This window comes from Pectinophora gossypiella, chromosome 23 (genome assembly GCF_024362695.1).
Source record: "Pectinophora gossypiella chromosome 23, ilPecGoss1.1, whole genome shotgun sequence".
Classification (NCBI taxonomy): domain Eukaryota; kingdom Metazoa; phylum Arthropoda; class Insecta; order Lepidoptera; family Gelechiidae; genus Pectinophora; species Pectinophora gossypiella.
Window position 1 is genome coordinate 7899772 of NC_065426.1, and position 13153 is coordinate 7912924.

General features: G+C 39.9%; 2 protein-coding genes across 20 annotated transcripts in view; one reads left to right on the forward strand and one right to left on the reverse strand.

Annotated features, from left to right (window-relative positions):
* Nucleotides 1–13153, reverse strand: part of LOC126377543 (uncharacterized) — a 394831-nt gene that overhangs the window by 144726 nt on the left and 236952 nt on the right. The window lies entirely within an intron of this gene.
* Nucleotides 1–13153, forward strand: part of LOC126377515 (multiple C2 and transmembrane domain-containing protein) — an 81927-nt gene that overhangs the window by 63647 nt on the left and 5127 nt on the right. For 10 of the 18 annotated variants that reach the window (XM_050025276.1, XM_050025282.1, XM_050025280.1 and 7 more), the window contains exons 3-13: nt 271–430; nt 1434–1585; nt 2526–2684; nt 3308–3494; nt 4255–4451; nt 5402–5615; nt 6034–6179; nt 6713–6858; nt 7647–7715; nt 8161–8237; nt 8784–8890. In XM_050025276.1, coding sequence (XP_049881233.1) covers nt 271–430; nt 1434–1585; nt 2526–2684; nt 3308–3494; nt 4255–4451; nt 5402–5615; nt 6034–6179; nt 6713–6858; nt 7647–7715; nt 8161–8237; nt 8784–8890 — 1614 coding nt within the window. The remainder of the gene's footprint in view (nt 1–270; nt 431–1433; nt 1586–2525; nt 2685–3307; nt 3495–4254; nt 4452–5401; nt 5616–6033; nt 6180–6712; nt 6859–7646; nt 7716–8160; nt 8238–8783; nt 8891–13153) is intronic. The other 8 variants (XM_050025270.1, XM_050025269.1, XM_050025287.1 and 5 more) reach the window with 3 other exon arrangements.

Genomic DNA, 13153 nt, shown 5'->3' on the forward strand with positions numbered 1-13153 from the left:
GATGAATGTCATGAGTGCGGAGGCATATGGACGATCGGAATACATGTCATGCCGACCGATTCGAGTGGGATAAGTACAGAAGGATGATGATACTTACATAAGTAAATAAATAAGTATTAGGAGTAACAGCTTAGCAAAGTTTTTAACTGTGACAAATAAAATTTATCAAGAGTTTCATCAGTAAAATATAAAAAAAATAAAGTATTCCAAAAATGTAAACGTCTTGTAAAAGCTTGGTTCCTGCTTAAACACCTTTTTTTTCCTCGTCAGAAATTCAGAGTTCCGTCCTCGGTCGGGCAGCTTACCCCCAGGTCCACAATTGGATCTTCTAACTTCGTCTGCGTCGGTATTCAGCACCTGCACAGATCTCGTGGAACGAATAGGCAACAGGTTCCCCAGACTCAAGAGTAAGAGTGATAGAATACAGAGGGTACTTAGTTTTGAAGATTTTCTCTATGGTACCTACTAACATGGGATTGGTGTTGGTGTTCGAGTTTCTAACAGTTTTTGTCTTTGGTACTAACAAAATTACGTTTCTAATCTCGATTTCTAACTGTATTTTATTTGTGGTAATAACTTAGAGGAATTATGGTTATAACAACATTAACTTGCCTCAAATGAAAACCACGTAAATAAGCGCCTTCTTAAAAAACACATTGAGATATGATTTTTGTCAACGAAACCTCAATTTATTTCAAGTCATTTCATTCCAAGTATAAATTGAGACCACTTTTTTACCTAGATTGAAACTAGCGTGTCTATTGGGATTTTTTTTTTAAATCACATCATAATGTGATTGTTTACAAAATCCCCTAACGTTGTTTTGGTATAAGACGATGATTTGAAGATAACGTTGGTTTTTATGATTATGCTATTTTCTGTGGTACTCGCATTTCGCACTAAGTTACCTACTAAGTATCTGTCTTACTGTCTTTCAAGCTACAACTTTACTATCTAACGAAGTAATGATTACTTTTATGAAAGGCTAGCTCGCCGGTGTATTAGAAGTGTTTGGTAATAACAAATATTCAGGACCTCCGCGATTCAGGGTTTCCCTAGTGCGGGATCCGCCAGTAATGTATACATGTTTAAGTTTTTTGAAAATAAACATAATTTCTATTCTATTCTATTTGTGGTGTTGGTAATTTTTATGCTCCACGCGTATTATATTAATACTTTGTTAGATTCTAATTATCTGAAAAATGTGGTGATCTGTGGATTTGAAAAAATTTATTACTTTTTCTCGTTCACCTAAAATATAACTATTTAATATAAATTTATTACTTTCTTTATTTGACTTGGTTTACTTATATGTAAATTACTTGGGGTATTAAATAGCAAACCAACCATAGACCTAAGAACTAAAAAAAATTATCTAAATAACAACTTAGCTTACGTTATATATTTTTTTTTGAATAACATTTTTGTTTCAGTACCTGCTAAAGAATACAAGACTAAGTGACGTGAACAAACGACTTAAGGCTCAAATTTGGAGTTCTGTGGTGACGATAGTTCTGGTGGAAGCCAAAAACCTGCCGGCTATGGACATGGATACTAGATCTAGTGACCCTTATTGTAAATTTAGGTGAGTTCTGGAGCGAGCAGGAACTTCTACGTGCCACTATTTATTTATTAGGCTCACAAAACAGGTTGGGATTACAACACTAAAATAGGTACCAAATAATTGTTTTGAACTAGATCCCAGCCGAAGATGTGTTGATCTCGCTTGCGCTTACTAGGCAGGCGACATACTAAGGCAGGGGTGTTAGGGAGCTCCGTAACCGTAACCGAAACTATCGGATATCTGATATAAAAAATCATCCGTAACCGTAAACAAATCTGAAATAAAAGTTTCGGGTAATATCGGATAGGGGCGGAGCCTAATTGAGACACATTATGACATATTTATGTTTTGATCGGCTGTCCGCTGCCAGTGCCGACTGCCGACACACAAGCCGCGCGCATTGTTTGACTTTTCTTCTTTTGTCGTCATAACATAATTATAATAAACTTAATAATAATAATAATAAACTTGTTGTTATAACTTTTGATGGATTATGATTTGTAATACAATGGTGACAAGATGCTTTCTATAGAATAAAACTGTAGAAAGAAGTCATCCCTCAAGTAAATTTCAAGGATAGGCTCGGTCCCTGATCATGCCAATATCATGGATCTATTGGTATTGGTATTCGCCGGCCGTTTTCCGCATATTTTGCCTGATACCTGAAACGGCTGAATTACTCCAGCCAGCTTAATTTCGTAAGTAAATTTAAGAGTCCTTTGATGTTGCTGGCCACCTCAGGGAGGCACCCCGTCAGACCCGGTAGTTGGCGACTCCTCCACACTCCAGTAGAACATGAGCCGCTGTCTCCTCCGCCTCCATGCAGGCTCTGCACAGGGGGCTGTCTGTGACACCTAGTGTGAACAGATGTTTGTTGAAGGCACCGTGACCAGTAATAACAGCTGTTGCCTGTCTTAGTTGAGACATTATGGATCTAACAAAGTCATATGTTGTTTTTCAGGTTAGGTAATGAGAAATACAAAAGTAAAGTGGTATGGAAGACACTGCATCCATCGTGGTTAGAACAGTTCGACTTGCATCTCTATGATGACCAGGAACAAACGCTGGAAGTTACTGTATGGGACAAGGACAAACAGACGAAAGATGATTTTTTAGGAAGGTAAGTGGCGAAAAATTTAAAACTGATCTCCCCGGGCAAGTAGTTAATGCTATATGTGGCCAATTTACTGTAAGTCATACCAAAAAGAAAAGACACATGAATACTTAGGGAAAAGAATTGTCGTATCTTTTCGTTAAAATATAAGCCAGAAAGATCATGAACGATGAAGCAATCACAAATTAAACAAGTCTAACAATCACAAAGCTAAAAATGTAGACAGAATTTAATTACCACATAGATATACATACCACGGAGTTCACCTCACTTAACTGAATAAACCATTTCCCGTGGTATGCTGCACGCATATCGCGCGATATATGAACCAATTCAATTCAATTCAACCATGCAATTCTATTGGTGGTAGCGATATATACATACGTACAGCACGCTATGGGGCTGAGGGGTTAAAGAGGCCACATCGAAGTAATTCATTTAAAAAAGCGCTATGAATATTGCAATTTGTCATTTGCGCATATAAAAGTAAGTGCGTAATGCAAACAAATGTCAAATAGCAATATTGCTTTGGAATTACCCCCAGATTCCATAATACTGCACTAGGGAAATCTTTGAGAATTAAAAATAATATTTTAGTATAGTACACAAATGCTTAATATAAATTGCAGATGTGCAATAGACCTGTCGAAATTAGAACGAGAGAAGACACACAGCATATGGCAAGAATTGGAGGATGGTAATGGTCAGATCTTCCTCTTGCTGACCATTAGTGGAACCACGCAGTCAGAAACTATCACAGATCTCACCAGTTACAAAGAAAACCCTAGAGATATTGAAATAATTGAGAGGAGATATGTAAGTATTTCTCATATATAAAGTAGCCACTTATATACCAAAGGTTTCTAGGGGAGAGAACACGAATAGTTGGTAGACTATCAGTCAGATAGAAGGTCTACTTTAAAGAAGCAGCTGGTGAGCCGTAGATGAAAAGACAACAAGAACGAATTCGAATACAAATTCGGAGTTAAAGAGTCCGATGCATGATTAAAATCCGTGAACTTACTATGAAAGTCTCGTTTTCTCCTTTTTACCACATGCATGACATAAACATGCACCTCCTCTCGATCAACCAGAGGATGTATGGAGCGTACTCCTCAACTCCTACTTCACCACGCTGCTACACTGCGGACTGATGGAGGTTTTTAACGCTTTAATTAAAAATCATGTCCTATTTAGAGAAAGTACGTGTCGCCATTATTATAATTATTGCGTATGGCAATTAAAGAATTATTAATTCAGAGAAATTAGACTCCTCTGACTATGATGTTTCGGTCTACCCGCGAAGCTATTAGCATCAATCCCATCGCTAATCACCGAGACAATGTCTCGGACATCATAGTCTAGCTCCAAGGGACTGATGGAGAGCCACTACAAGAAGATGTGCCTTCGCATCAAAGGCCGGTGCTACTGACCATCAAAGATCAGCAAACCATCGTTCTCCTTTTTTTCACATTTGGTCACATTCAAGTTTCCTCAAGAATCTTCAAGAACCTTAAACCCAAGGCTTATTTTTCATTTGAAGATGCAATTTCATTCTAATTTCATACCGTTTTAGGCGTGGCACCGCCTCAACGAAACTGTCAGTGGAGTAGGTTGGCTCTGTGTGAAGGTGTACGGAGCAAAAGGATTGGCTGCAGCTGACTTGGGCGGCAAGTCTGATCCGTTCTGCGTGCTGGAACTCGGCAACGCCAGGCTACAGACTCACACTGAGTACAAAACCTTAACGCCAAACTGGATGAAGATATTCACTTTGTAAGTTTTTTTGCTTTTCCAGTTATTATATCGCGCAAAAAATCGATAGTTTCCCTAATTATCTTTGCATAGTACATAAGTACGGGCACGAGTATTAATATGTACTTATACACTTTGGAACCATGTCACATTAACTTTGTTGACAAATTAAACCGTAATTCTCATTAAGTGTCAAATATGGTAGTGCGACAGGGTTCTAAGGTGACTGTACTCTCATGACTGTACATTTAACAAAAATCTTCCCGGGCATGTCGTAAAATCCGACAGAGGGATTGTGTTATTTCTAACATGATGGACAATCGTTACGCGCGATGTATCCCTTCCCTTCCTTCCCTTGTTGTGGCTAATCCCTTGGCACTAAAAGGTTCATCATATTAATCTTAGGACTTCGTATCAAGAGTGGCTGTTTCTGTTTTGTTGTCCCGATTACTTGGCTAAGCAGAGACCGCAAAACTCCAGTTCCTACGATACCGATACTCTACAATGCTTCGTATCAAGAGTGGCTGTTTCTGTTTTGTTGTCCCGATTACTTGGCTAGGCAGAGACCGCAAAACTCCAGTTCCTACGATACCGATACTCTACAATGGCTTTCATTAAATTGCGTACTTACCTACATTTTTAGCGCAATTTCACTTTATTGTCTGTTGTTTTGTTTTTTGTAGCTTATTTTTATGTTGTCGTCTTTCGAATTTGTTACTAAATACTAGGTTAAGCGTTCTGTTACTAACATAATATGGACTAGTTTCCGAAATAAATATTTTGAATTTAAAACTGAATCACTTTCTGTTTCTGTTTCTTTGTTTGTTTCTGTTTTTGTTTGTTTGTCTTTCTGTTTATATTTCGTGTGTGCGTTGACTTCTGATATGATGTCATTATAATGTAAGTATATATATGTAATCCGTGTCAGTGGTGTCTTAAATAATAAATATGTCTTTCTTTCTTTCTTACAGCACAGTGAAAGACATAAGCTCCATATTAGAATTAACTGTGTACGATGAGGATCACGATCACAAGGTGGAATTTCTTGGGAAATTGGCGGTGCCACTTCTAAGCATTAGGAACGGCGAGAAACGTTGGTTCGCATTGAAGGATAAGAAGATGCGAGCGCGCGCGAAAGGGAACTACCCTCAAATACTGCTAGAAATGACTGTGATATGGAACCCGGTGAGTAAACTTACCGATCTTGAACCTGCTTGCAGATTGAATACATGAATGCATTTTGTAATCCCTAGTTTGGTTAGGACATTACAGGCTGATCACCTGATTGTCACCTGATGTGGAAGGCACGTCAAGTACTGTGTAAGTAAGTAGTCGTTACATGAGCCATGTCAGGCCTTTGGCGGCTCAATAGTAATCCTGACACCAGCCTCCTCACAACCCAACTGATAGAAGAAGAAGGATCTACAAACTTATTTTGACCTTCTGCCGCCCAGATTTCCAGACACAATAGTTAAACAATGGGGTTTAGATTTTAAAAGGACTTTGGGTCTTATGGGCGCAAACTTGCGGATGGACGGACTTTCCCCGCAGACGCATTTACCCGCATTGACCATACTGAAACTAAAATTAACCTTCTTTGCAGCTAAAAGCGGCTATTAGAGCGGTAAATCCGAAGGAACCCAAGTACATGCACCAAGAAGCGAAGTTTAAACGACAATTATTTATTAGGAATGTGGTGAGACTGAAGGCTATCATAATGTGGTTTATTGAAGTTGGGAAGATTTTACAGTAAGCCCCTTTTTATGAAGTGATTTAAGTAGAGCGCTTTCGCATACTTATCTAGTTAGTCGCATTGCAAACGATTGTGGAAGAGGAAAGTTCCACATTACAGAGACTGCTTTTGGGTTCATCATCAGCCGTACGACGCCCACTGCTAAGCGGCTTTTGGGTTAATTAAATTCAATTCTTGATGAATGAATAGCTTTTGTGTGATCACAATTATTCTGCCAGTATCAGCTTTTAGGTTAGTAACATCTAGCATGGAATTGCACTTTCATATGCTTCTATTCTATCCTTTTCTGGTACCTAGACCCGTCTTTCGCTAGAGCGAGATAAAGCGACCCGTCCCCGCTCCTGGTCTTTGTCTATCTAAAAAAGGTCTACCGTCGAAATTTTTGTTTCATGTTGTCTGTTACTGACAACCTTACCTTAAAATCGTACATACGATACCCGATTACGCCATGAGGAACGTCAAACCTTATTGTCCATTTACCTTAAAAGCATTCAATACTTGAAGATAATCAAATTGTAATTTCTTTCAGAGATTGTTTTGAATGGGAGTCAAGACTGCTTTCGTTTTTCGGCGTGTTAATTTGGCTGGCATTTTGCTACTATTATGAAATGTGGATGTTACCCTTTCTTATTCTCATATTCCTCGGAAGAAATTGGCTCATATATAGACTCACTGGTAAGTAATTAAAACACATAATAACGGGTTCTTACCGTGTTTAAAATAGGGATATGAGACTCCCGATATTTCGACACTGTTGCAAGTGCCATGATCACGGGATGACTGATGAGATTGGATGATAATAACCGCGTAAACTTAAAACAATCACTGGTAAGTATTTTGAAAGTCTGGCAAGCCTTCATATCTGCCGAATGAAAGTCAGCAGCACTTTCTTATCTGACTTTATTTAGTAAACAGAATTTAATAATTTATCTTGAACCTAGTACAGTCATGAGCTATATCATGTACCCACTTTGGAACCCTGTCGCACTATCATATTTGACATTTAATGAGACTTACGGTTCAATTTGTCAAAAAAGTTAATGTGACATGGTATCAAAGTGTAGATATACTTGTTAGTACTCGTGATCGTACACGACCCAATTATTATGACTTCTCATTTAACGTAACACATAACATAAGCTTGCGTCTACATCCCAATGGGATAGTCAGAGGTACATCCATCGCAAGATGAATTAAGTACCCACACCCCACCGAGCTTTCTGTTAGACCAACGTGATAGATGGTAAGCCTTGTACACGATCTTGAACCTACTACACGACCCAATTGTAAAAAATCGAGGTTTTGAAGAAGAGAATCACATTAGACAATTTTCCAAAAGGCGCTTATTTGGATTTCACTATAAGCGACTATTTTCTATTGTTTTTTTTTTTTAAATCGACTGCTCCAGAAGTAGCGTTAGTTATATTTATTTTTTTATTTTATTTCATTTGTTTCTCTTTTAGTTCGTATAAAACATTTGGCTCGTAGATTTCGGAATGATCCGAAGGCCTACGTGTTACATGTGTTTCGTAGTAAGTTCTATATTTATTTGGGTGTTTTTTTTTGTAGTTCGTATTTTAATGGATGTTGGTATTGTTATGTAGTGATGTACTAACCGATTGCAAGTCGCTACTTATGTTGTAGGTGTTCGAATTATTATTTTATTAATATTTTAAATTCTATAACAACTAAAAACTATGGGTACATTTTTACTTTAGATGTACTTAAGTAAAAATAAGAAAATATTTTTCTTATGACGTTAAATAGGTATGGAACTCTATATAAAGCTCTAGGTACTAATTCAGTCTGTTAGAAATGCATGGATATTAACATTAACGTAACAAGCACAAAGTGCATTTTAATTTAGTTTGACAGTCTTGACCAGACTGACAGTTGCTACTGCCCTCTGCCAGGTTCCAGGTTACAGTCCCTGTTTGTCCCTGTTTCCATTGATGTATAAATGGTTACCTATTTCAGGAGGAAATCCCTTACTAAACCCAGTTGATGATGAAGATTTATTAGCAGAAGAAGATGATGAGGATGAAGCAGATAAGGTACATAATAATAACATAAAGCTTATATATATACGTCCCACTGCTGGGCACAGGCCCTCAACCAACCGGAGGGGGTATGGAGCATTCTTCACCACGCTGCTGCACTGTGGGTTGGTAAAGGTCTTTTGCGTGAGTGCCCTCCGAAGCACGGAATCATCTTACTTTTTCGGACAATCAGGTGATTCAACGTCCTTACAAAAGGAGAGTCTCATAAAGTCTTCTTCTTCTTCTATCGTGTGGCTTGTGAGGTATGACCAACCTCATCCACCCTGGTGTCAGGGTCAACCCTAGTCTCATAAAGTGATTTCGACAATGTCCCCATCGGGGTGGATAAAGTACGGGATTAAAAAAGCATTTATTCTATGCTGGACTGGGAGAAACTCTGTGGTTAACCAGCTCGCCTTTTGACCAGACTTGCTGATAAATTAATAACTTAATGGAATGAGTTATTACATCAACCGGAGCCGCGGGAGGATATGCGATAGGTAGGCATGTCACCACGCGACAAAACCGGTTGATGTATATAAAAAAGAAATTATGTTTCAGGAGGAAAAGAAATCTCTAAAAGAAAGACTGCAGGCAATACAAGAAGTGACGCAGACAGTTCAAAACGCAATTGGATACGTCGCGTCGTTAGGAGAGGCTGTTAAAAAGTAAGTACCTAATTCGTTTGATAGTCAAGTATTTTGGACCCATAATATTCAAATTAAAAAAAAAATAATTATTCAGTAGGTAACATAGTTACACTTTGAATCGTCAATTTTTACATAACGAACGTCTCATCCGCCTAAAACTACTGTGGCTTCACACAACCTGTATAGCTGGGGAAAAGAATCTGCAAGAAAAACCTCGGCACAGGGCCCTAGACTTAAAAAAAAAGATCACAGGTACCTGAGCTATGCATAATAATATGATACATAGGTACTTACTAAGCGTGTAGTCGTTATATGAGTTATGTTAGGGGCCTTAGGGGGCTCAATAGTAACCCTGTCATGGTTGATGAGATTAGTCATCCACCTCACAACCTACATGATAAAAAAATAGTGACATAATGTTAGTATATTAAGTGGGTAGTTATAAGTTATTAGAATAAGATGCGGGTGGACTGCGTTTCCCCCGGCCTGGCAGTCGAATACAGCTTTTAAACGCGTATGGTTGTATCCTTTGTGTCCTCATCGGCTCCCTCCCCTCGCGGTCTTAACAGTGGCGACGAGCGCAAATAAACATTAATTTCGCGTGCAAAAATGGCCAAAGTCTCGATTGGTGCGTTAGCAACGTTCAATCACGAACAGCAGGAGTGGTCTATATATAAGGATAGATTAGAACAATGGTTCCTAGCGAATGACCTTGGGGAGGTCGAGGACAAAGCCGGTACCAAACGTCGTGCTATTTTGCTAAGTAGTTTAGCGGAATCTACTTATAGGTTAGTGCGAGATTTAGCATTACCAGCTTCGGTCGGGACCTTAAATTATGGAAAGGTAGTGGAGTTACTGGATGGACATTTTCAAACAAAGAAGTGTGGGTTCGCGGAACGGTTTAAATTCCATAGTGCGACTCAACAGCCAGGCGAATCAATGACAGAGTGGGCGGCTCGCGTGCGCGGACTAGCGATCCATTGCACGTTTAGTGCCGCCTGCTTACCGGAAATTCTGCGCGACCGATTCGTACTGGGAATGACGATGGGCCCCGAGCGCGATAAGTTGTTTACAAAGGACTTGTCGGACATGACGCTAGCTAAAGCGCTGGACATGGCAGAGAGCATGCGCACAGCGCGCATGGGCGCGCAACAAACGGTGGCGCACGACGTCGCTGACGCGGCGCGCGACCCGCTGCAGGTCATGACGGTAGCGGCGCGCGCGCAGCCTCGCCCGCGCGCTCGCGAGCAACGCGGCGGTGGCGGGAGCGCTGGCGGCAGCAACGGCCGCAGCAGCGGCGGCTGCGCCGTGTGCGGCTACGCGAGTCACCAGGCGGCCACGTGTCGCTTTGCGGGTTTTACGTGTCGGCGGTGTGGAGAAAAAGGACACTTGAAGCGTATGTGCCCGAAAGGAGTGACTCGACAACATTTTGTCGAGTGTTGTGCGGATGATGATGATGACGACGGTAAGCGAATAATTTGTAATATTCGTACGTTGTATGGTGAGCCCATGAAGGAATCTGTTGTAGTTAACGAAAATGTCTTGAATTTCGAAGTAGACACGGGTTCTGCGGTCACAGTCATATCCGAAGAAATATACAATAAGTTGTTTACGAATTTTAAATTACAGCCAAGTAAATACATTTTGCAGGCTTATAATGGTGGACGCATCGAATCTCTGGGCACAATTTCATTGCCATTTTTATATAAGCAAATTAAAAATGATGTAATCGTGTATGTTGTTCGCGGTAATGGCCCGTTATTGTTGGGACGAGATTTCATTTCAAAATTCCGTCTGCAAATATGTTCAATTAGTTTGGGTGAAAAACATTTAAATGAACTATCAGCTAAGTTTCCAAAATTATTTTCTGACAAACTAGGATGTTGTAAAAATGTTATTGTTGAACTAAAATTAAAAGAAGGGTCGAAACCAATTTTTTGCCGAGCGCGTCCGCTACCTTTTGCCCTTCGAGAGTCAGTCGAGAAAGAATTAAATCGGCTGGTCGAGTTAGGTATCTTGGTGCCAGTTCAACACTCGGAATATGCAAGCCCTATAGTCCCGGTCCTTAAACGAGACAAATCTATTCGTTTGTGTGCTGATTATTCCGTCTCACTAAATAAGCAGTTAATAATTGAAAAATACCCACTACCCAGAATTGACGAACTGTTTACAAAATTAAGTGGCGGTCAGCAGTTTTCAAAACTAGATTTGTCGAGAGCGTATAACCAGTTTTGTTTGTCAGTTGACTCACAATTATTAACTTGTATAAATACGCATAAGGGATTGTATAAATACACAAGACTGGTATTTGGCTTATCTAGTGCACCGGCCATATTTCAAAGAGCCATGGAGACTTTGCTCGCAGGACTTGACGGGGTTCTATTGTATCTGGACGATATCTTAATCACCGGCAAAGATAAAAATGAACACTTGGAACGGTTATTAGAAGTATTCCGCCGACTAGAAGAAGCCGGGTTGGTTTTACAGAAGGAAAAGTGCTTTCTGTTCCAGGACTCGGTCTCATATTTAGGTTATATAATTGACAAGCATGGTATACACAAGTCTCCCGAAAAGATAAAAGCTATCGTTAATGCGAAAACTCCAACGAACGTTACAGAATTAAAATCATTTCTGGGACTTGTGAACTATTATCGGAGCTTCGTACGTAATGCTTCGTCAATTTTAAACCCGCTGCACGAGTTACTCCAAAAGCATTCACGCTGGGCGTGGTGTAAACAACATGATGAGGCCGTGGCGTCCATCAAGAGTGAATTATCTTCGGAAAAAAATTTAGCGCATTTTAATCCCGAAGCTAATATAATTTTGACAGTGGACGCGTCACCCACCGGTCTAGGTGCGATATTATCGCAAATAGATGACGGTGTGGAGAAGCCTGTTTCCTTTGCTTCGCGGTCCCTTTCGGTCGCTGAAAGGAAATACAGCCAAATACAGAAAGAGGCTACAGCAATCGTATTTGGCGTAAAAAAATATCACCAATATTTATTTGGTAGATCCGAACCATTTACGTTGCGAACAGATCACAAACCACTTCTATCAATATTTAATCCTTCTAAAGGCGTACCGGAAATAACGGCGAATAGATTGCAGCGTTATGCAATATTTCTATCAGCTTATAACTATACTATCGAGTATGTCAGTAGTATTCGCAACACAGCTGACTTTTTAAGCCGCTCGACTCACGAGGAACAGGTTTCAAATGCACACAGTGACGCGGAGGTCATTGATGACGCGCTGTACGTCAACTTTGTATATGAGGGTGACCGTTTCATATCAATGACGGAGTTACGCGAGGCTACGAAAACAGATGCAATTTTATCGCGTGTCATACAATACGTGTTAGATGGATGGCCTGGGAAATGTAACGACGTCCTAATTAAACCGTTTTATGAAAACCGTTTAGAGTTATCGTGTGAAAATGGTATCTTATTGCGGGGTCATAAGTTAATAATCCCAGAAGAACAAAAACATAAAATATTAGAAGAACTTCACAGGGGACATTTAGGGATCAAAAAGATGAAAGCTGAGGCGCGCGACAGATTTTGGTGGCCTAAAATGTCTTTAGAAATTGAAGCGCATGTGACGACATGTCACATATGTGCTGCGTTGCGACCCGCACCCGCGCACGCGCCGCTCACTCCGTGGCCCTACCCGGCGCACAGCTGGTCCAGAGTGCATATAGATCTCGCCGGACCCATCAATAATAAGACATTTTTAATAGTAGTTGATGCTTATTCAAAGTGGGTGGAGTGTTTCGATGTATCCAGCGGCTATGGTACACGTGTTATAATTGAAAAGCTTTGTGAACTTATGGCGAGATTTGGTATTTTTGAAGCGATATGTTCGGACAACGGAACCTACTTTGTGTCTGCGGAATTTAGTGATTTTTGTTTACGTAATGGTATACAACATATAACTACTCCTACTTATAGCCCTGCGAGTAATGGGCAAGCGGAGAGTTATGTTAAGATAATTAAACGTGCAATTAAATCAGTATTGTTGTCAGGCAGTAAAAGTAAAGATTTAAATATAAAGTTGCAGGAATTTCTTTTCCAATACAGAAATTCAAGACATTCTACCACAGATAGGTCACCATCTGAAATAATTTATGGACATAAATTAAGAAGTAGGCTGGATTTTATTAACCCATGTTTATCATCAACTTCCGATACGGCACTCGACAAAACAGTGAAAGTGAATCAGTCCTTACAGTGTGATCGGTATCGAGGTAATCGGAAAGTGAATTTCAAAATTGGCGAAAAA